Below are 25402 nucleotides of genomic sequence, written 5' to 3' on the forward strand. Positions count from 1 at the left end.
AATGTCTGAAGCATTTTTTAAAAGTCTTATCTGAGACCTGGAAGAACTTGCTTCCTACATCTGATCATATCGTAACAACTTGTTCACTTTAACTATTGGACTCTCTATGTGTTATCCTGTGTCCAGTGCATAAGAGCTCGTTAATTACCTAAACTATATCTCCATAGGTCTTGTTAATTACCCGTCTCCTGTCTCAGAGGACCTTGTTAATAACTTGTAGAGTCTCTCTAAAGAGGTCCTAACAACACATTAAAATTAAAGATGCTTTTCTTTTAGCACCTGTCAAGTGCTGTAAATTGAGAAATTTTCACATCAGTTTATTAGACTACAGTAGTTTTGTGGATTTTTTTGTGTGTTTTCTTTCTTTTTCTCTGAGCAAAATAAAAACAAAAAGTTTGACTTTTTTTGTTAGAGAGTTTTGTTTTGTTTTCCTTTCAATTGTGAAGAATATAAATATCAATTTGCATTTGCAGAAGGATAGACTGGTTGGTCTTCTGCAAATTAACCCACTGGGAAATAGAGCAATTAATGAAGAGTTATTATAATGAGCTTTAGGATGACAAAGAATAAAAGTTTCAAGTAGTGTCCAGGGAGTTTATGCATAAAAGTTCCGGTTACTGTTAAGGGAACTAATGGTCTTAAATCATCATTTTTTTTGGCTACATTCTTTAAATCCCTGGACACTAATGGATTAATGGGTTTTTTTGTTTGTTTTTTTAAGCATCATATCTGACAAGGGTTTTTAAATGTGGCTAAAATTTTTTAATGGTTGATTTCCTATTAGATCTGCTCATAAGACAAAGAAAAAAGTCAAATCATTCTTCACATAAGGTTTGGATTGTGTGAGAAAAATAATTATTAATTAAAATTAAACTATTGTTTAGCCTTATAATACAGTATTAATAAGCTTTTTTATTTCTCTCTGAAACCAATATGCCCAAAGAAAGATCTACTATCTTGAAAAAAATTTGTTAAGTTAGCATTATAATACAAAAATCTATTAAACGTCTATGAAAATAAGATTTTGGGTAAAGTTTGTCTAATTTTAAGTTTGTTTTTGTTTTTTATTTCAATTAATACAATAGATTTAACCAACATTTTCACATGAATGTTAAAGACACATTACTTTAAAATAACAGTTAAAATATTTCTTGGTCATATGGCAACGTTTTAAAATTTTTAAATCTGTTTAAATATGAATCCTGGATACCAACTCACTATCTAAAAAGTACATACAGACATCAACTGTAAGAAAGCATATCTAACAGGTCACTGTGGCCCTAAGAAGGGGGAATTGTCAGTTTGAAATATGGAAATATAACTTATCAAAGAAGCAGTTACAAATTTTGTTTCTGTGGCCTCTATACTACTGTGAACAAAAGATTATTAAACAGACAAAATTAATTCATTTGGATACCATAAGCAATCAATGCAAATTGCAAAGAGAAATGTATGTTCAAGTAAACAATCCTGTTGGAGGGGAATATTAGAAAGTCAGCAACTATAATATTCAAGAGTATTTACAAAGTAAAACCACCTTAAGATGATCACGTTATAACTATCCAGAATCTAAGAAATTACTTAACCACATTTAAGCAGATATATGCCCTATCCAGATCAAAAATAGAATTCATGTTCCCAAAGCAAAATCCTCTAGGTAAATCATCTCCCAGAAGTTCTACAACTCTTAAGTAATCTCTAAGTAATGAGATGTCCCTTATACTGCAAACAATTCAAACTTACTATGAATTCCCAACTGAACTTATTTTTCTCATCCTATCTCATAACATTTTATTTTAAAAATTTTCTTTGTATTCAGTTTTCATTTTGACATCACATTTCTGAAGAAAATCCACTCCCTCTCATTCTCAGTAAACCAATTCATGAAACAAAGTTTAAAGAGGAAAAAAATAGTTGAGCAAGATGAACCAATACAGACTTTATTTTACAACATATGCAATATTCCATACCCAGTCATTCATATGCGAGTCTGGAAGACTGTGCATTTTCTCAATGCTTCTGCAAGGCCACAACTTAAATGGAACATCATTCAGCTAAGTCTGTATATTTTATTTTTATTTACATTGAACCTTATACTCTTTAATGAAAACACAGATTCATAAAAACTGCTAGCCTTACTGGAGGGAAAGGATGGTCAGAAAAATCTGCAAAATTTCAGACCAGGAGGCTAGTAATTAGACTTGAACTAAAAATCATACTGATTTGAGCAAACTTTAAATTTTAAGTCATAGGCCTGAGCTGCCCATGAAGCAATTGGATAAAAAAAGCACTGAATCCCTAGAGCAATGATGGCAAACCTTTTAGAGACTGACTGCCTGTCCCTTTCCCATCCCCCTCAAACAAGTGCCATACCATGTCCCCTCCACCTTACTGCAGGGGGCTCACCATCTATCCCAGACATGGGATGGAGGAAGCGCTCCCATTGAGCTACTGGGCAGAGGGGTGGGTAAAGTGAGGAATGTCCTCAGGAGCATGGAGAGGGAGAGAGGAACAGCTATTGAGTCCCTCTAGCTTTCTAGTAATGAAGTAACGAACTCTGGCAGGCAACTGCAGGCAAGCCTACAAAGAAAGCCCCGAGTGCCCTTTTTGGCATATGTGCCATAGGTTCACCATTACGGCCCTAGAGAAATAGCAGTAGGAACCCAGAGAAAACAAATCAGGGCCAAACTAGTCCTATATAATCCCTCCAGAAGCACACAGGCCTGGGCCCTAACACAAAGTTCAAGTTCAGGAACTAAAACTACAAGAATGAGTAATATAAAAAGATCTGCTATAAAGAACTATTAAACAAGGCCATTTAAGACACTCAGAAGAAAAGAAAGACTCCAAAAATCTATAAAGTCACGAAGAAATATACAGCTTAGTCACAAGATCAACTAGAATTCTTAGAACAAATAAGAAGCAAGATTTTTAAAAAGAATTGAGAAACAAAGTATTATTAAACTGAATATAGCAATATAACACAAAGACTATACTATGGACAGGTTAGTGATATACCAGAAATATATTGTTGGTTCAGTATTAGGAAAACTATCAGCATAATAACCAAAATTATAAACTACAATAAAACTGTATTGTATCAAACGATGCAGAAGGAGCGTTTGGCAAGATACTTATTACCGTCTAATATTCTATCTATTAAAAATACTAAAAAATATAGAACCTGTGCTTTACAGGATAATTAAAATTTATCTAAAACCAAGTGCCAACATTACACAATAAATAGAAACCTAAGAGGCCTTTTTGCAAGGATCTCTATTATCAACACTAATTAGATCTAGACATTCATCTAGATTTATTAATATTTCATTATAGATCAACATCAACATGATAGGAGGTATATAATGGAATAAATCAAGGATTTTTCCCTGTTCCTATGCAATTTATTCTTTTTATCAATAATTTGAATGAAAGAGTACATTTATCAAATATGCAAATGACAAAACTAGGATGGAGAGATAGCTCACATGTTGGATGACAGGTTAAAAGAAATCTTGAAAGACTTTAACACTGCCCAAACTTAATAACATGGAATAGAAATGTTTTAAACCTTGAATCCAAAAAAAAAAATTAACTTTACAAGTAAAAAGGGAATGTGAAGCTAGAAGACTATTGCTATGAAAAACATCTAGGGGTTTTAAGTGAATGTAAACTCAATAGATGAGTCCAAAGTGTGATGTTAGCGCCAAAAGCTGATGTAGTTTTAGGCTGCATAAGTAAGGCAACCGGGTCTTGAATAAGAGTTAAAAATCCCAGTGTCCTTTTCTTTTCTTTTTTTTTTAAATAGAATTTTTTTCTTTTTAGAAAAAGTTTCCATGGTTACATGATTCCCCCCTTCACCCCCTCAAAATCCCCCCTCCCATAGCCAACGTGCATTTCCACTGGTTTTAACATGTGTCATCAATCAAAACTTATTTACATAATATTGATAATTGAATTGATGTGGTTGTTTCTGGTCTACATCCCCAATCATGTCTGCATTAACCCAAGTGTTCAAGCAGTTGTTTTTCTTCTGTGTTTCCTCTCCTGTAGTTCTTCCTCTGAATGTGGGTAGCGTCTTTTCCATAAATCCTTCAGAATTGTCCTGGGTCATTGCATTGCTGCTAGTACAGAAGTCCATTGCATTCAATTTTACCACAGTGTATCAGTCTCTGTGTACAATGTTCTTCTGGCTCTGCTCCTTTCGCTCTGCATCAATTCCTGGAGGTCATTCCAGTTCACATGGAATTCCTCCAGTTTATTATTCTTTTGAGCACAGTAGTATTCCATCACCAGCATATACCACAATTTGTTCAGCCATTCCCCAATTGAAGGGCATACCCCCATTTTCCAATTTTTTGCCACCACAAAGACCATGGCTATAAATATTTTTATACAAGTCTTTTTATCTATGATCTCTTTGGGTTACAAACCCAGCAATGGTATGGCTGGATCAAAGGGCAGGCATTCTTTTATCGCTCTTTGGGCATAGTTCCAAATTGCCATCCAGAATGGTTGGATCAGTTCACAACTCCACCAGCAGTGCATTAATGTCCCAATTTTGCCAAATCCCCTCCAACATTCATTACTCTCCCCAGATACCATTTTAGCCAATCTGCTAGGTGTGAGGTAAGAGTTGTTTTGATTTGCATTTCTCTAATTATTCAAGATTTAGAACCTGGTCTCATATGTGCTTACTGATACTTTTGATTTCTTTATCTGAAAATTGCCTATTCATGTCCCTTATCCATTTATCAATTGGGGAATGGCTTGATTTTTATACAAGTGATTTAGTTCCTTGCATATTTGAGTAATTAGACCTCTGTCAGAATTTTTTGTTATAAAGATTTTTTCCCAGTTTGTTGTTTCCCTTCTGATTTTGGTTGCATTGTTTTTGTTTATACAAAAACTTTTTAATTTAATATAATCAAAATTATTTATTTTACATTTTGTATACCAAGAATGCAAGGATGGTTCAATATTAGGAAAACCATCCACATAATTGACCATATCAACAAGCTAACAAACAAAAATCACATGATTATCTCAATAGATGCTGAAAAAGCTTTTAACAAAATACAACACCCATTCCTACTAAAAACACTAGAAAGTATAGGAATAGAAGGACCTTTCCTAAAAATAATAAACAGTATATACTTAAAACCATCAACAAACATCATATGCAATGGGGATAAATTAGAAGCCTTTCCAATAAGATCAGGTATGAAACAAGGATGCCCATTATCACCTCTATTATTTAACATTGTACTAGAAACACTAGTAGTAGCAATTAGAGAAGAAAAAGAAATTGAAGGTATTAAAATAGGCAATGGGGAGACTAAGTTATCACTCTTTGCAGATGATATGATGGTCTACTTAAAAAATCCTAGAGAATCAACTAAAAAGCTAGTAGAAATAATCAACAACTTTAGCAAAGTAGCAGGATACAAAATAAATGCACATAAATCATCAGCATTTCTATATATTTCCAATATATCGCAGCAGCAAGAGTTAGAAAGAAAAACACCATTTAAAATCACCCTACACAATATAAAATACTTAGGAATCTACCTACCAAAATAAACACAGGAATTATATGAACACAACTACAAAACACTTTTCAAACAATTAAAACTAGATCTAAACAATTGGAAAAACATTGACTACTCATGGGTAGGATGAGCTAACATAATAAAAATGACCATTCTACCCAAATTAATTTACTTATTTAGTGCCATACCTATCAAACTACCAAAAAACTTTTTTTACTGAATTAGAAAAAAATATAACAAAGTTCATTTGGAAGAACAAAAGATCAAGAATATCAAGGGAAATAATGAAAAAAAAGTGAAGGAAGGGGGCCTAGCAGTACTAGATATTAAGCTATACTATAAAGCAGTGGTTATCAAAACAGGCTAAGAGACAGAAGGGAGGATCAGTGGAATAGACTTGGGGTAAGTGATGTCAGCAAAACAGTGTATGATAAACTCAAAGAGCCCAACTTTGGGGACAAAAATCCACTCTGACAAAAAACTGCTGGGAGAATTGGAAAACAGGATGGGAGAGATTAGGTTTACATCAACATCTCACACCATACACCAGGGGTCGGCAACCTTTTTGGACCTAAGAGCCATAAACACCATATTTTTTAAAATGTAATTTCATGAGAGCTGTACAGTGCTCACAGTGCACGCTCCTGTAACAGCACCTGAAAAAAAATTTATTTTATGGCTCCTGCAGAAAGAGCCATATCTGGTCCTCAAAAGAGCCAGATATGGCTCGAGAGCCATACGTTGCTGACCCCTGCCCTATACCAAGATAAATTCAGAATGGGTGAAAGTCTTGAATATAAAGAAGGAAACTATAGGTAAATTAAGTGAACACAGAATAGTATACTTGTCAGATCTCTGGGAAAGGAAAGATTTTAAAACCAAGCAAGAATTAGAAAAAATTACAAAATGTAAAAGAAATAATTTTGATTATATTAAACATAGTGTCTTTTTCCAAATATAATAGGGCCCCCTTTTTGGCAGTTCCAATTATCTGAAGTAAAATCAAAAGTCTGGAAGTTGGCCTTTCTATAGCAGAAGGTCTCTTCTGCTTCCACTTTCACTTTTTTTTTTTTGGGAGGGGGTGGTGGTGAGAGACATCTAAAGTCTGAGCCACGGGGCAAGAGCCAGGAGATAGAGCACATATATATCGGGGTCAGCAGGTATTCTCTTGTGTCCACAGTTTCAGCCATATGCAGTAGGTCTTGAAGTTATAGAATATTCTCAGATGGAGAGTAGGCTGATACCATAATTGTCTTCGAGTTATCTGAAGGGCTGTTAATTTGCTAATGAAACTTACTCTGGTTGGCCCAACAAGGCAGAATAAGAACAATGTATCTCCAGCAAAATGGATTCCTAAAAGTAAAGGGAAAACTTCCTAATTTGATTAGGAGCTATCAAAAAACTAAACATATTATCTTGGCAGGTAATAAGGTCTTAGAGGAGATCTTAAACCTTTGGAGACATTCTAAAAAACATTACATTTGATTTCCTAAAATCATGGGGTCACCATTTCTTGCTGATATTAGATAGCCTCTGAAATGTCTTTCAGGTGAGTCTAATTCTAAAATTTAGTGTAGTACAGTAGAAAGAACACTAGAGTTGGCCAGAAATACTCTGTTCAAAACTCATTCTCCTCTGTGTGGCACTGGGCAAGTCATTTGATATTTCTGAAGACTCAGTTTCCTAAGCTATAAGAGGAAGAATTGGGACTAGATTTCCAAGGCACCTTTCAGCTCCCAGACTGTGTAATTTATATAGTGCTTTATCAAGTACTGTAAATTGCATTTTTTTTAATTTAAAAAATTAAAGGCAATGTGTGAAGTCAGAAAGCAAATAAAAGAAACAATATTTTCATTCATAAAACAATACCAAATTATGGGGATGTTGCTAAAGAAGTCCTTAAAATTAAGATGTATATCTATATGCAATTTAATAAATAAAAAAATCAATAATTGGGTGTGTAACTAGAAACAAAACAAAACTAAAACTCCTCAATAAAACAGCAAAAAAGAAATCATGAAAAATCAAAGAAATTAACAAAAATTGACAACAATGAACACAAAAAGGGACTAATAAAGAAAACTAGAAGTTGTTTTATTGGGAGGAGGGAAGGAATTAAATAGATAAATAACTTTTTTTAAAAAAAAGTCTTTAGGAGGGGACAGCTGGGTAACTCAGTGGATTGAGAGCCAGGTCTAGAGATGAGAGGTCCTAGGTTCAAATCTGGCCTCAGACACATCCCAGCTGTGTGACCCTGGGCAAGTCACTTCACACACACACACACACACACACACACACACACACACACACACACACACACAGACAGAGCCCACATAGCCTAGCCTTAACCACTCTTCTGCCTTGGAACCAATACACAGTACTGATTCCAAGACGGAAGGGTAAGGGTTAAAAAAATAAATAAAAAATAAATAAAAATAAAAAAGCCTTTAGCTAACAAGATCTTAAAAAAGAAAACCAAATGACCAATATCAAAAATGAAAAAGTTGACAACCATTTAGAAAGAAAAAAAAGAAAGTATTAGTAAAGCTATATATGCCAATAAAAATGGATGAATATTCATAAATATCTAAAATTCCTAGATTAGCAGATGTAAGTTAAGTTTTGCAAGGATTTGCAAAAAGCCATGTCTTTGGGCAGGGTTTCCAACAAGAAATAAAGGATTCAAACTCCATCTTGGAAAGATAAATTGAACAAGTCATAAAATGCCAAAAGGGGGGGAAAAAAGCAAGACTGGATGGATTTCAAGCAAATTTTATCAAATATTTAAAGAACAATCTATTCAAATATTATATAAACTTTGAAGAAAAAAGGAAAAGGGCCATACCTTCTATGACAAAAATATGGTTTTGATACCTAAATAAGGAAGAGTCAAGACAGAAAACTAGACCAATATCTCTAATGAATATCAATGAAAAAATTAAGTATTAGAAAGGAAACTTCAGTAATACTGACAAACATTATAGCCTATGATCATATTGAATTCACACAGAATTATAGGACTGATTCAATATTAGGAAAACTATAATCAAATTGACTAAATTAATAACAAGAACAACAAAAATCGTATCATTATATAAACAGAAGCAGAAAAACCTTTGACAAAACACAACACCCATTTCTGCCAAAAACATTAGATAGTATAGAAATAAATCAAAGATGGCAAAGAGCATATATCTAAAACCAAGAGCAAGCATAATCTGTAATGGGAATAAAAAATTTTAAATAAAATTAAAGGTAAGCAAAAATGTACATTATCGCCATTACTGAGTGGCAAAAAACAAGACAAGAAGAAATGAAGAATTTTTAAACATTTACTATGTGCAAAGCACCAAGTTAAGTACTAGGGATAAAAAAAAAATAAAGTACTTCCTGCTCTCAAGGAGCTCACATTCTAATGGCAGATAGCACCTCTGGAAGGTTTCAGCTAGTCCCAGGATTCTTATTGTGCAGCCTCCTTAATGTCATTGCCATTACTAAAATCATTTATCAGTTTCTGATGCCGAACTATTTAACAGTGCCAAGGATTTTGGTGTAAGAACTTTCCTTTCTGTATGTATAGAAACAGTTCCCAGACTGCAAGCTGTCCACAAGGGCTGCTACCCAGGATGATGGCTGAGGGGACTCGGATGGAAGCAGTGCTACTCTCATGGCTCTTGGATTCAGAATCCTGGGCCATCTACAAGTTCTGGGTGAAAAGTGGTGAGGGTGGTTTGACTTGCCAGACACATGCTGCCCCTTATCTCTCTCTTTGAGTGCCCAGCTGCTTCAGCCAGGTTGGTTTGTCTGCTTCATAAGAGGCAATCAGTGACAGTTGGTAGAAATGACTGGCCTTTTCTTCGTAGGAATTGCTTCTCCTGATGGTGTTTGTGAGGGCTGGACAAGAAACAAGACTAGTAATTTGGGGAGCACTGACACTCTTAGGGCTCCTGTGCCCATCTGCCTTTGGGTGGCAGTTGGTCAGCAGTTGTTGCTGATGGTGATGAGGAAGATGGGCCCCCTTTCCACAATGATTTCTCCCCTTGAAGAGGCAATAAACATGAGCAAAGAGGAAACAAAATTAACACTTTTTGCAAATGAAATGATAGTTTACTTAAAGAATCTTACAGTCAGCTAAAAGATACAATGAAAACAATAAACTTTAGCAATGCTGTAGGATATAGAGAAAAAAGTTCATCATCCATCAATTGTTGGGTAATAAAACATGCTAGTATTCAAAATTCATAAAAAAGGCCTGATAAATGGTGGGCAGTTTTCTCAGGAAGAAATCCATGCTATCAATAACCATATGAAAAAATGTTCTAAGCCATTGGTAATCAGAGAAATGTAAATCAAAATAATCTGAGCCTAGACCTCTAGACTCATCAAATTGACAAAGGTGACAAAAAAAGAAAATGATAAATGTTGGAGGGGACCATGGGAAAACAGGTACCATTAAGGCACTGTTGGTGAAGCTGTGAACTGGTCAGCCATTCTGGAAAGTAATTTGGAACTATTGATATTACTACCAAAAAGCTATTAATTGTGCATAACCTATAACCCAGCAATACCAGTACTGGTTCCAAAATGATCAAAGAAAGTGGAAAAGGACCCAAATGTACAAAAATATTTAGTGTTAGCAAAGTTCTGAAAACTAAGAAAGGGACCATCAAATGAGGAATAACTTAAACAAATGATAGTATATAAATTTGATGGAATATCGTGCTATAAGAAATGTTGAAGAGCATGGTTTCAGAGAAACCAGAGACTTGTATGTATGATGGAAAGGTGAGCAGAACCAGAAGAATTTATATAGCAACAATAATATCATAAAGACAAAAAAAATTTGGAAAGATTTGGAAATTCTAATTAAACATACTAAACAAATACAATTCCAGAGGACTCATGATAAGACATGTAGCCTAGCTACTGATAAGTGATGGGCTCAGAGAGCAGACTGAAACCTTTTTTAAGACATAGCCAATGAGGGAATTTGTTTTGCTTGATGATACACATTTGTAACCATGGTTTTGTTTTGTTTTCTCAATAAGCATAAAAAGGAGAAGAGGTAGACCTTCAATTGAAAATAAAATTTAACAGGGTAGGTCTGACAATATTCCCCCTCTAACTGAATAAACTCCAGTATCTTCCTAGTATTTTAAGGATCAAATATAAACTTCTCTAGAATTCAAAGTTCTTTACAACCTGCCCCTTCTTACACCTTTCAAATCTCATTACACAGTATTCTTTTCCACACATATTATAGTCTATTCATATTGGTCTACATGTTATGTATATACACTACCACAAACCCTGTCATTGTGCCTTTTCATTAGCAGTCTCCTATATAACCTTGATTTCCTCCAGACTCACCTCAAGTGCCATTCAATAATATTAAATCTTACTGATCCTCCTGTTAGTGACCTCCTTTAGCAATTAGCACAGTACATAGTAGGCACTTAAGTGTTTATTTACTGAATGACTCCATCATTAAACTACCTTGAATTCATTCTATATTCAATTCTGTATATATAACACACCAAAATGTTGACTTCCCCATATGTAGGATCTGTTTCCTTTGTGTCTTGGCATACACCCAGCACTTGATACTCAGAAGGTTCTCAATAATGCTTGTTGACTAAATGACTTAATTTTATGGAAGTAATTTTGGGACAAGAAGGCATTAGTTGCTTTGGGGATTAGGAGGGCCACACATTGAAGCTGATGTTTTGTTGAGATTTGAAAGAAACATGGGATTCCTAAAAGAAGGGGATGAATTCCATATATGGGGGTACAATTTGTACAAAGGATAGAATGATGGAATATGTAATGTCATGTGCAGGAAAAAAAGCAAGACAGTATGAATGGATCATGTAGTCACATAAAGTAAAGATTATAAAGCATGAAAATGTAGTTCGGACCCAAGTTATGAAGGACTTTAAGTACTGAAGAATTTATCCTGAAAACAACAGGAAGTCACTAGAGTTTATTGAACAGGGGAATGACATGATCAGATCTATACTGTAGGAAGATCATTTTAGTCAGGTACTAAATAGTCAGGTACTAAATCATAGTGGCTCTTGAAAAATACAAAGAGAAATTTAGATCTGAAATAACAGGCAAAAGTGAAATAGAGGTTCTTGAAAATGTAAAAAAAAATGTAGTGCTTTAGAATGATCAGTCAAGCTAGGGGAGAAGAACTGGAAAAACAATGTAACAAAAAACCAAAAGGCTCCAAGAAAGATTAAAGAAAGCAGGAAAAATTATACTGGTAACTACAAAAGAGCATTAAGAAAGAAATCAACAATAATTTACTGGGTTCTCTATTTCCAACTTTGCAATCCATTCTTTAAGTATATCATACCACAGCAGAGTATTTTTCAGGTGACAATTAAAATCCAAGGAATATCTGAAATATTAAAAGTATGTCAAATAAGAGATAGGGATAATGGGGGCAGCTAGGTGCCTCAATGGTAGAAAGCCAGGCCTGGAGACCAGAGGTGTGGAGGCCCTGGGTTCAAATCTGGCCTCCCAATAATGGGATCGATTTGTGTTTCACTATATTTCCATCTTCTTCCTTCCTGGCAAAGCACTGACTAGTTGAAATAGCATGAGACAGGATAGCTAGGCAGCTCAGTGGATCAGGGGCCAGGTCTAGAGATGAAAGGTCCCAGGTTCAAAACTGTGACCCTGGGGAAGACATTTAACCACCATTGCCTAGCCCCAACCAATACATAGTGTTTATCCTAAGAAATAAGGTAAGGGTTAAAAAAAGGGAGAGATAGGTATAAGTAGTGAACTTGTGATTTAATTGGCATAGGGAACTCCAATAAGTCAATCAACATTAACAAGTAATAGTGCCTACATGCAGGCAGTGTACTAAGGGCCAGGGAAGCAAAAAGTGGTTAATGGCAGTCCCCTATCCTCAAGGAGTTCAAAAGGATGAAGAAATTCCCTCTTTCAAACAGTCACAAGCTGGTATGTGTCAGAGGCCATCCTGAACCCATGTTCCTGATCCCAAAGCAAGCTGTTATGCCACAGTTTTATCATTGCCTTCATCACCGCACAGAAAGGTGACTTGGGTAATATCAAGTTAGATGAAAATTCTCCGTTTCTGCTGCATCACTTGCATCATTACTATGCAACACCATGATAACAGACACAACCAAGTACTCTGAAACTTATAGCTATGTGACCTTCAGCAAATCACTTAACCTCTGTTCTTCAATTTTCTCATCTACGAAATGATGGGGTTGGACATCCTGGCCTCTAAGGTCCCTTCCAGCTCTCAGTTTATGATCCTATAATCTGAAGACATTTTTTCTGGCAGACTTTACTGGCTAAGAAGTGATAAACCAGGAAATGCTTTAAACTTGTTTTCAATGTGATCAAATTGGCTAGTACATAGTGTTCTCTCTAGCGAAATAAATGTACCATTCACTTAAGATAAACGTCTACTTTTCTTGTTATGGTTAATATCTGCTAAGACAGAGGTAGCGAAGAGGCCTAGTTGATAGAACACTGGATTTAGTGTCAAGAAGACCTGGATTCAAATCCCATATTAGACACTAGCTTCATGACCTTGGGCCAGTCAATTACTCTCTTTAATCCACAGTTTTCTCATTTATAGAATGGAGATAACAATAGCACCTACCACATAGGATTTGGGGAGGATCAAATAAGATACATCAAGCACTTTCCAAATTTTAAAGCACTACATAAATGCTAGCTATTATTATCATTCAGTACAGTTATGGACTAGATACTTCAAGCAGAAGGTACTCCGTTCTATAGTCCCCAAGGCCAAACATTCTCACAAATGAATATCATTAGTTATAAAAAGAAATCTGTGAAAATATGACTGGCTCAGCTAACCCTTTGACATTAATAGAAAACAATTCAAAGCACACATTTTGATGTTATTATGTATAACAATCATAACACACAACGAACAGACCACATTTATATGAAAAATCAACTAAATTTATATTGACGCTGTGAGGGGTAAGATAGGAAAATGGGTAAAAGAAATTTTTTTTAAAGAAAGGCCTTCCTCGCTTTTGAAAATAATTTCTAAATGTATATATAAGGCTAGTTTCCAAAAAGTTTGATTATATCTTATTCTTAGATTCATATCCCTACCTTTCATACACTATCAATAACACTGTGTTTCTGCTATGTATTTTTATATGAGATTTCTAAAAAATCATAATATTGAAGACAAAGACTATGACTTTATATATTTTGCCTTGCTGCACTACAAAGTTTGAAAAATTGCAAGCATGGGACATGGCACTTGAGGGAAATTTTAACTGAAACTACTGAGATGTCCTTCAGTTTTTTTTTACTGTTATGTTTTTATATTTTCTAATTATAACTTGAAAAGAAAACCAATGTACCAAATAGTGCTACTCATCCAGGAAGCAACTAGATGGAAGTAAGATAGTGTAAGTCTCAAATACCAAATCCCAGAAGCATGGTGGAGAAAATAATAGTAAATGCAGGGATCAAAAAGGAGGATTCATTAGAAAGCTAGGGAGAAGAAACAGATGAAATATGGAAAGGAATCATTAGTCACTGTGACTTCATTTTCCCTATCTGCCCCCAAAAATACATTGTTTCAAGGCTAGCAAGGTAGTCTTTGAATTTTGAAAATCCTTTTAGGATTCTTTTGTCAGTAGTCAGCAACCCTGATTTGGGTCTCAATCAGAGATTGAGAACTAATGCTCTACGGTAGTATGTTTTTTTTTTATTCCCTTTTGCTCTTCTTTCCTTGAAAGCCAAAAAATTCTTTCTGCTCAAGTTTTGGAAGTGGTTCATAGATTTCAAACAAATTTATCAATCTATGGTATTTTACATTCAGCATCATTACTATACTGGAAATAATCACAGAAAATCTAGTTCATCTATGTAAAACATTAACTATATTATAAAATAGCCTTAGTTTTAATGAAGAAATCTGCATTACCTTAGCCTAGATCTAGTTAAGTGAAATTCTTGCTTTCAAAGCTCTTAATAGGGTTTTGTACTAGGTTAGATGCAAATGGCCCCACAAATCTAGATTTGGTGACACACTAATTTCACCTGGGCCATACAATATTTAACAGTTTAAAAATCTTTGTCATACTACTTTCCTTTCTTTTTACTTCTTTGGAATTTAAAGCTTCTCAAATTTTATTCAGCCCTTTAATGTCTATCCAATTTCACACCAAACTTTTGAATAAAAGGTTGAATGAGAGACAACAGAAAAAAGGCAAAAGGGGGAAAGGAATCTGAGCGTAAAGGAAAGAAAACCTAGAATTAGTTAGAAGTTACAAAACTTTTCCTTTTCTAAGCTGTATGTAAATGCTAAATAAACATGCAAAAAAATGTAAAAAAAATATGTAAATGCTAAATATTACTGGATTTCAATTATCTCATCTATAAAATTAATCCTTTTTAGAACTAATATTCTATGGTTTTTAAATTTATTTTTACAAATCTAGTGTATGTTATTTACAGATCCTTTAGGATTTAGTGAAAGGAGACAGTATGTAAAGGAAATAAAAATGTTAAAAGAATGAAGTGGCAATACTATGATAAAAACAAATGTTTTCAAAATATCATGTTCTCATTATAAAGACTGCAATTTTTAAAACCACAGTGAACTACCTAGTCTTTCTCAAAAAATAAAAAGTATACATTCCCTCCAAATCTTTAGTATCAATTCTGTTCGGCAGGCCTTTCCATACATCAGAGTTCAAACATAGATAACAGATAATGCAATTTTTTCCCATAGAATCATTCATTTCTTTAAATAAAAAGATGGGGTATGGTGACTGGCAGGCAACAGATAGGAAATAAAGCAGAGCTTCTGAAATTAGGCAATGGTCTCAAAGAAAAGAACAGATGAAAATGAGTCAATGATTAGTTTTAACAGAAAACTCTCATCACAGCTTTTCCATATAAGATTACTGTAAATTTCTAAAAATAAATTCATTTTCATATTCTCCAACATATGATACCTCCTTAAAAATATAAAATGCATATAATATTCCTTGATAAAGATAGACTACTAAATTACATATGAATGAAGAATTCTGAATTCTACATCTGGCTTTGAGACTGATAGTGCTATGATTTTATATTAGCAAAAGTTTATTCACTTGGAATCTCAGAAGACATCACAAGAATTAAATGCTTACAGTATAAAAATATTCTCAAATTGCCATCTATTAAGGGTGGTCATTCATCCAAAGATCAAAGCACTCTGAAGATTAACCTTAAATGTATGGTAGTGACTTTCAAATTGTAGTTTGTAGACTCCAACTGGTCTACTTCTGCTTTCAAAGTATAGCATGAGTCTCTTAAAGCATTAAAATTTACAATATAACAATGTTACTTCAAAACAGAAAATTTTAAATGAATATATTGGGATCATCACTATATCTCATCAAAAAGATTATCACTCATTTCTTAAATTTTTCCAATTTTTTTTTAATGTAACAGAACAAATGAGAGGAAGATTTGTTGCCCCATTGGAATTAGAAAATAAAGGATCCTGATATAAGTGGCATCAATGGGACACAAATACTGTTAAAAAAAGTTGTAAACAAAAAATCATAAATTTAAATTAAATGAATAAGTAGCAAAAGTATTTAAAATATTCAAACATCTGGAGAATTTTTTCCTTCATTTGCATATTTTGCAAAACTTTATACTCCCTCCAAGATTTAAGCTTACCTAGAAGATGTCATCATGTTTGTAGTCCTGAAGTTTGTTGAAAATGGGTTGGTAGATTCATAATCAAAATAATCCTGGCGATTTTCACCAAATGCATTAGGTGATTTCAAGTCACAAGAACTGTCCGATCCCCCATTGCTAAGTTTGTCAGATCTCCTGCTATCTTTTTTCCCAGTCACTCTTTCAAAAAGACTAACTTTTTCCCTTTTCTCTCTTTTATTTTCTTTTTTAACATCAACTGATTTTGAAAATAAACTCACACCACTGTCCCATGATTCACTGCTTTCTTCAAATGGATTTTTCTTTCTTGGCAGTGTTGCAAATTTTTGGGGTAATGAAGCAGTCACATTTGTAAATGGGTCATTTTGTGTTCCAAAAGACGATTCACCTTCATCAACTATGCTGTCAGGATGGTTGATTTTAGAAGTATCAGCACTTAATGTTCTTCTATGTGGAGATTTGAGACTTCCTGCAAACAATTTTGTAGTTAATACATAGCCAGTGAGACATTACATCATACTATTTGACACATTCAGTAAGCACATTGTTTCTGCTTTTAGAAGTTGAGCAATTAGTTATTTCAAGATATTAACCTCAAAAATAATCTTGTAAAATAATTCATTTTAAGAAGCCACTATATAATGGTATAAAGGTTCTAGGCTAATGACAATTACTACATTACTAGACACCTGCTTAGTAAGTTCCTCACATGAGACAAAACATGATGTAAACAAACTGTAGTGTTACTGTATCTTCTTGGCATTAGAAGGCAGTAAAGTATTCCAAGGATTTGTGTGGGTTTTCAAAATTATTTATTATTAAATTTGTTTTTAACATGCAGGACTGATTTTCAAAAACATTTTTGATCTCAGAAAGTATTATTCTATAACACAATTTATATAAAATTAAATGTTATACATCTTCAATATGGGAGAAATAGCAATAAAAAAGAACTGGACCATGAAAGGAAGCTTTTAAACCAAAGAATCCATGCTGAAAATTTGTTATAAGCAGAAATGAAACTGCATTTCCTACTAATAATAAAATTAAGAAGTGTTTAGTTTAGAAAACTTTTTTAAAGTATTTTTTAACATTAAAAATTATGTGTAAGTGATTGGGGATGTAGACTCTAAGCAACCACCCTAATGCAAATATTAATAATATGGAAATAGGACTTGATCAATGACATATGTAAAATCTAATGGAATTGCTCATTGGCTACAAGGGGGGGGTGGTTTGGGGGAAAAGAGGGGAGGGAAAGAACATGAATTATGTAACCATGTAAAAATATTCTAAATCAATTAATTAAATAAAATTTTTCAAAAAATAAAATAAAAGCACTCTGTAAGTTAAAAAAATTATGTGTAAGGGGCAGCTGGGTAGCTCAGTGGAGTGAGAGTCAGGCCTAGAGACAGGAGGTCCTAGGTTCAAACCCGGCCTCAGCCACTTCCCAGCTGTGTGACCCTGGGCAAGTCACTTGACCCCCATTGCCCACCCTTACCAATCTTCCACCTATGAGACAATACACCGAAGTACAAGGGTTTAAAAAAAAAAAAGAAAAAAAATCATGTGTAAGAAAAATCAAAAGGTAGTTTCAAAATTCCACCAAAATATCTAGTAAAACATTTCACTTACCACTTTCCTCAACAGATTCGAAAGAATCCAAATGGCGCCTGAAAAGATGTGTATGACCAATGGTGGCAGTCTTCAATTTCTCTGAAGAAACATGTGATGCAGTTAAATCAGACATTGAATGAGCTGAAGAGAGTCGCTGAGGTCCCAAAAGAAAAGGCTTTTTTGGTTTGGATTTCATCTGTATTTCACTACTTGAAAGTTCAGTGTTAGCATCAGGTATATGAGTACTTGGAATGATTGCTGAAGATGTATCAGAAAATGTCCCATCATTCTTTCTTCCTTTCATTTTATCTTTTAGTTTTGCAAAAGGAGATCTTGTTTTATCCTTCATTGACAGGTCAAACATACTGGCTGTCATATTGTTTCTCATAAACTGAATGTTGACCTTTATTTGTCCTCTGTCTTTGGCTCTTTTTCCTTGTTTGGATTCTAACCTAAACCACCTTAAAAAGAAGGGGGAAATGGTTTGGATCAGGCATTCAGCTACAGTTTCCTTTTTTGTTGTTGTTATTTCATTATTTTCACAGAATACTCAGTCAAGTATCTTTGCACCTTGAAAGGCTTAGCTTATAAAATGCTGACAAAACTATAAGATATAATTTGCAAAGTTTGCATATTTTAGCTTTCCTTTAAATACAGTTTTTTATAGTAACCATCCCTACTCCTGACCCAACTCGAATGTAGGTAGTCATATGGCTACAAATGTCTTCTCTTGATATTATAAAGTATAGTACCTTCCCTAAAGTTCTGAAGTAAAAAAAAAAAAAAAAAAAGAATTAATGAAGAATACTAACTTTTCCCAAATACATCCATCAAGTCAATCTATATAAAAATTCCACATAAGAAAAATATACAAGATTTTAAAATTAAAGACAAAACAGCAACATGTAGTTTCTTTTCATTAAGCAGAATCCCTAAATGTTCACATATATAATAAATGGCTGTTTTCATAAATCTACATTTCAAAACAATTTAAACATGGAATAATAATATTTATCAAATTTTGTTATACTAAACATTTCTCGGTTTATCCATTTTCATAGAGGTTTATGCAAATGTTTCTGGGCTATGACATGAAGCTAGCTGAATAGGCCTGAAAACAGAAGTGTTAGTATACCTTTTTAAGTGACCTTTTCTTTTATGCCTTTAAAACCACTCATCCTTTAAAATTCTTATCAGTAATAGCTAACATGTTTCCACGTGTGATAAGAGTTGCTAATGGTCTAAGTAAATCTTTCTGACATTGAAAAATACTGAAGGAGAGAATCTGAAAGCATTCACCAATAAAAATTCTTTTTGAGTTAGGCAATTTACAATGACAAATAATTATCAAGTTGTCTGAAAAAATGAGCCTCCCAAACTCTTTCGGCACTAAAAATACTACTTGGATAAAATATGTATGTTTATCTCACCCTAATGAGGAAAGATTAATAACTTTGGGGAGCACTTGAGGATATATGCAATTTACTTATGCTATATTTTACATTAGATTCATAGATAGAAAATCAAAACAAGGTACAAGATCTTTCCTTGGTCCCTTGCTCTCCCTTCATACTCTCTGTGTGATCTCATCAACTCCCATGGCTTCAATTATCACCTTTATACAGATGCCTAAATATTTATATATCCCCAAATCTGAGTTGGGACTAGAGATAAAACTCTGGCCATGGAATCAGGAAGACCCGAGTTCAAATCCAGCTGCAGATACTTACTAGCTATGTGACCCTAGGCAAATTAAAAAGCAATTAAAGCACCTTTTTTAAAAGTTTGCTCCAGTCTCATATCACCAACTACCTGCTGAACATTTTCACCTGGAAGTCACAGAGGTGATTCCAACTCGACATTTTCAAAATGCTTTCTTATCTTTATCTCCTTAACCCAGCTCTCCATTTAACTGGCTGTTTTCTTGTGGGGAGGATCACTATCATACAATTAACCTCGATTTGTAAACTTGGAGCCAACTCTAATTCACCTCACTCTTCCTCATCCCTCACCCAAAATAAATCAAAGTCTTCCCTCAGCATCTCATTTTCACCACCACCTTCCCTTTTCACTTACAGAGCCATCATCCTTGTTCAGGCCTTCTCATCATCATTCACATGAACTACTGTAATAGCCTCCTAATTGGTCATCCTTCTAGTCTCTTCACTTTTTAATTCATGTTCCACACAAGTGCCATATTGAAATTCCCAAAGTACAACCTTAACCATATAACTCACCTGCTCAAGGAGTTTCTGTGATTCCCTAATGCCTCTTGGATCAAATACAAACTTCTTTGTTGGCCATCAAAAGGCCTCAACAACCTAGCTCCAACATTTTATTTCCAGACATATTTCATGTTTATTACCCCAGCCACTCTGTTTCAACCAAATGTGTGTAAGACAATCGGTCACCTCCATGTCCCTGAACAAGCTGATCTCTGGACCTAAAATATTCTCCTTTCTATAAGCTTCTTAGAATCCCAAGTTCCCTTTAATATTCAGCTCAAGTGCCATTGCTAAGGCTCTCTCTGCCTCAAGACCCTGAAATTACTTATACTTTATATTATCTGTATACATATATATTTTTCCCAACCCTTTCCACCCTCCAGAAAATGGTATTTTAAGCTCTTTGACAGTAGGGCCTATTTGAATATCCTTGATGCCTAGAACAATACTTCATATACATAGGAGTTCAATAGATTTTTATAAAATATGAGAACTGAGCAAAATGCTAAGAAACCTAGTTACCAATAATTTGTGATAAGATTATTGAAAAAGATCAATTTAAATGACTCCTTACTAGTAAGCTTGTACTTCACACAATATATAGTAAAAATATTACAATCTAATTTAGAGTCAAGTTTTGTATTTTCAAACATTTCATTCCATTATACTATACATATTTAAATGGTGTACACAAGGCATAGTTTACTTAGGTTTCATTTATAGCAATTTTAACAATAAAAAATACTGGTTCTTCTGTGAAGGCACACAGCCATAATACACTGCAAAAGAGCATATATAACCTGGCACAAGGGAAGGACTTAATAAATACTTCTTGTGTTTAAATAACTTCTCTAAAAGTATAGATATTGTCCTTTGTTACCAACTAACCCCAATCTTTTATAAAATCAAGTCCATATATCAACAAGCATTTATTAAGCAACTACCATGGGCCAGGCACTCTAGCACTTAGGATACAAGAAAAGCAAATGATGTCCCTGCTTTCAAGAAACTCTCTAATGGGAGAGAGAACATGAAAACAAAATATGTACAAACAAGACATATACATAACAAATTGGAGGCAATCAAGAGGGAAGGCATTAGCATAAAAGGAAGTCCAGGAAGGCTTCCTGGAGAAGGGGGGATTTTAGCTGGTACCTGAAAGAAGCTAGGAAAGCCAAAGCAAAAATGAGGAGGGAGAGAATTCCAGGTATGAAGAACAGCCAATGAAAATGCCTGGAATCAGGGGATAATGTTTTACATGAGGCCAGTTTCAAAGGATCAAAGGGTACATGTAGAGATGAGTAAAGACATTTTTTATAAGACAAATGTATTTTATATAAGACAACTATAAAGTCAAATCTAAAAAGTTTATTTTAGTTAAAAAGGAATTTTACATAGGTCACATTCAAAATATGCCAGAAACAGGCTACTATATTTACTATGTACCAGGTAAACAAATACTTAGTTCCATCTACTAGACAAAACAAGTAAAGTGAATATGTCACATCTGAGCATAATACTTAAAATAACAGTGGCCTAGAGTTAGATATTTAAATAGCACAAGGACAAAAAAGGTGTGATGTTCTGATGAATTTAAGTAATGACACTTAAAATCTCTGAAGACATATTTACTTTTACATTTTCTAACTGAAGAATAGATACATAAAGGCTTTGTTATTAATATATGCTTTGTTATCTACTTAGACACAATAGCTTTTCTAAGAAATTCAAGCAGGATACATATCTTAATGCATAAGATTACTGGTGGAAAACTGATATTACAATAATTCTGCAGGTGTCCACACATGACTCATTCCAACAAATGAAGCCCAGAAGCCCAAAGTGTATATAGAGCTATAACATATGGTTGCCCCAAGACTCCAGAAAATGCTAGACCAAACACAATCTTCATTGTATAATACCAGTAATGAGAGTTTACCAGTTCTCCCTGACAGTGGAGTGGAAGCACTGGAATGTTAAAGCAGTATTTTGTAAATATATCTTTTTAAAACATTACCAATCTAAAAGAATCTATGCAAGTTTAGTCTCCTCAAGCTTCTCTGTTTCCTCCTTTCAACTGACTCAATGAACTCGTCAGTATGTTTTACATATAAAACAACCTTAAGGTGAAATAAAATTAGTGCATAAGTAACATGATTCAAGATGCTATAAAATTCAATGAGGCATAAGTTATTTTGAAGTAAAAATTATAGTCCATTGAAGTAAATACATTCTTCTATTTTCACTGATTATACATAAGCTAAGCAAGATTAACTGTCATTTATTGACCTTGACTTTAAAAATAAATTACTCGATATATTCTACTAGTCTTTTTTCTTCTTGAGAAAGAACATATTCCTAGGATTGGGATCTCTCCAATGTATGTATAAGAACATGTGTGACTATAGTTATTTGTTTAGGACACCAGAGCCAAAATCATGACTGCTTGAGCCATTTAGGTTTGCAATACTAATCCAATTTCATAAATGTCTGCCACAGAACACAAAGGAGATCAAGCGAGAAAACATGAATGAGTGAAAATTCTGTATGACAGCTAACAAATATATTCTTTAAATGTTTTCAAAGTGATATATATATATATAGATCTATGTAGATACAGCTATCACTTCATAGTGTGTGACCTAACTATGAGAAGATCATCTCTTATATATTAGAAAAATATACAAAAACCAACCACTGGGAGAACTGATCACTACTCTAAAACTAGACCTTCCAGAATATTTCTCTAAATTGGTAATTCCTATTTAATTATGGAAATAATTCCTCTGATAAGTATAGTACCTGAGGTACAGTTAAAAAAAAGGTCTAGATTTGGCATCAGAAGATTGATATATCAGATCTGTCACAAGAAAAGGTTATTATGAAGACTAATGAGATAATAGGTTAAATACCCTATATACTATTAAATTACTTTATTACTGACATATAAGAAACCTGTCAAATTTTCACAAAATGTTATAGCCCAAAGGATCCTTAAAAACCATTCTAAGCAGTCCCTTTAATTTTCAGATGAGGAACTGGTGGCCCAGACAAATTAAGTGATTGAACTAAGGTCACTGAACAAGTTAGTAATAGTCAGTCTGTGGCTTTTTCCAAGTAAAGAATATAAACCATTGTATCAAGACAAAAATTTGTGTACTAGCAACTTTTCTCTATCTCTTTTTACATGAGGTTAATTGGTACCACAAATTTTAAATTCTTAAACTACAGAGATCTAGCCTCTGTTAGCAAAAAATTAAGAAAACAATTTTCCTAAACTTAAACGATATTATTAATTAAGAACTAGTAATGTCAAACAAGTTATGTAAGGAATAAAAGCTCTAAAATAAAAGAACTAACCTGTAACACTAATCTGAAGCAAATGGGGAAATTCAATGACATACCAACGAGAAAATGGAAATGGCAACACTACAATCTTTATCCTTGGGATATAAGAAAAAACAAAATATGGAAAATGTGGTCACTACTGCTTTCTCAACACTGTTATGGAGTTAATTACCAATTAATTAACATTTGTGTAGAGAAATCTATTTGACAGACAGCATATCAAAAAAGTAATAATTTACAGAAAGGATATAGCATCAAATATCCATCACTTGAGAATGTAATAATGGATAAATATGTAGATGTGTAATGTAAGCACAGGAAAGAATATAATCCGATGAAATAAGGAAAATAAAGGGTAAAAAGGAAAACAGAATTATAGAATTTATACATAAAAACCAAAATCTGTAGAGTGCTTTAACAAGTATATGAAACTTTATAAAATTTAAGCATAATAAATAATTTCATTTGCTTTTATACTGATAGTCTTTGCCTTAACCCGATAATTTTATACCTTGAAATAATTCCTCTCTTCTACAATCCAAAGCATTATGTAACTGTCAATAATGATATTGATAATTGAATTTATATAGCTTTATTTATAAATTTATAAAGCACTTTATATACATTATCTTATTCGATCCTCACAAAAACCTAGCGAGCTAGGTTGCAAAAGCATTATTATACACAGAAAAGGAAACTGAGGTTGAAGAAGGTAAAATTACTGGCCTACGGTCACATGATTACTAAGTGGCTGAGCCAGGATTCAAATCTAGGTCATATCATCTAAGGCCAGTGTTCCTTCACCAATATATTAACTTACTCTACTGTCCTGAAAGTTATTTTTGTATATATATTAGACAAGAAGTTCTATAATGACAAACTTCAATTTCTCTTTATCCTCTCCCATCCTAGCAAAAAGTTTTGTTGAATAGAATACATCTGATACCTAGATATGACTGGGTCAATTTCCACATTTTAATAAATGGGAAACTAAGGCCCAATGAGGTAAAGTAACTTGCACAGGGCTAAATAAAAACTAAAGGGGAAAAAAAAAGGATGAATTTCAATTCCCTTTGAACATTTTTCAAATAAATTCAGCTATCAATTAGTTAGGTCACCTTTATTGCAGGATAGGACAGATATATCCATCTAAGGAAACTGGTATAATATATCAGGGTATAAAAGTCAAAGATATCAGAGTGTTTTTACTTTATGTTTTTAGAATTAATCAAGTTATGATTTTAAAATAACTCCAAAACAGGGATATTCTTTGTATAGAAGATCCTGTTGCCAGTGCACTAAAGCCTATGGACTTCTCTTAGAATAGTATTTTAAATGAATAAAACACGTAAGATTAAAATGGGAATCAGATATGTTAAAATAGTGATCAGAAAATCTTTTTTTTTAAGTTCACTGATTGTAGGATAAAAATCTCTGTTCTAAAACTTCAGGCAAGCTTTATATGAGAAGAACAAATAGGCACTTAACATAAACTAGATTACAACTGAGATGGGTATGTATTTTCTAGAAATTATATAAATTTCTCACCAGATCAATAGTGTATCCACAAACTAAAACATAAAATTTCCTAATAAAAGTGTAAACACAAGTAATCTCAGTTACTTTGATGTTGTTTTTACATTGCTATAACATGGAAGTCTTAATGAGGCCTTCAAGAGCCATTCTAGAGATATCATTTGTTTTCCCAGGCTTCCTGAAGATAAAATGAAGACATAGAATTTGGGGCTTAGTGGATTAATGCTGATTTTTTTTTTTCATCTCTTGAGTCCTGGATTTAAACTCAATATGGCCTCAGTTCAATTTTTAGTGGGCACCAGTCCATGTTAGAAAAATCACCACACATGTGGGAACTATTCCCAAACAATTGGTGCTATTTGGTCAGAAGTGGGGAAAAGATTGGCATTAAAGGTGCTACAGGCC

General features: G+C 33.6%; 1 protein-coding gene across 1 annotated transcript in view; it reads right to left on the reverse strand.

Annotated features, from left to right (window-relative positions):
- RAB11FIP2 (RAB11 family interacting protein 2) overlaps nt 1-25402 on the reverse strand; it is a 73831-nt gene that overhangs the window by 45167 nt on the left and 3262 nt on the right. The window contains exons 2-3 of the mRNA XM_044662592.1: nt 17907-18349; nt 16272-16740 (exon numbers count right to left, since the gene is read on the reverse strand). Coding sequence (XP_044518527.1) covers nt 16272-16740; nt 17907-18349 — 912 coding nt within the window. The remainder of the gene's footprint in view (nt 1-16271; nt 16741-17906; nt 18350-25402) is intronic.

This window comes from Gracilinanus agilis, chromosome 2 (assembly GCF_016433145.1).
Source record: "Gracilinanus agilis isolate LMUSP501 chromosome 2, AgileGrace, whole genome shotgun sequence".
Classification (NCBI taxonomy): Eukaryota; Metazoa; Chordata; class Mammalia; order Didelphimorphia; family Didelphidae; genus Gracilinanus; species Gracilinanus agilis.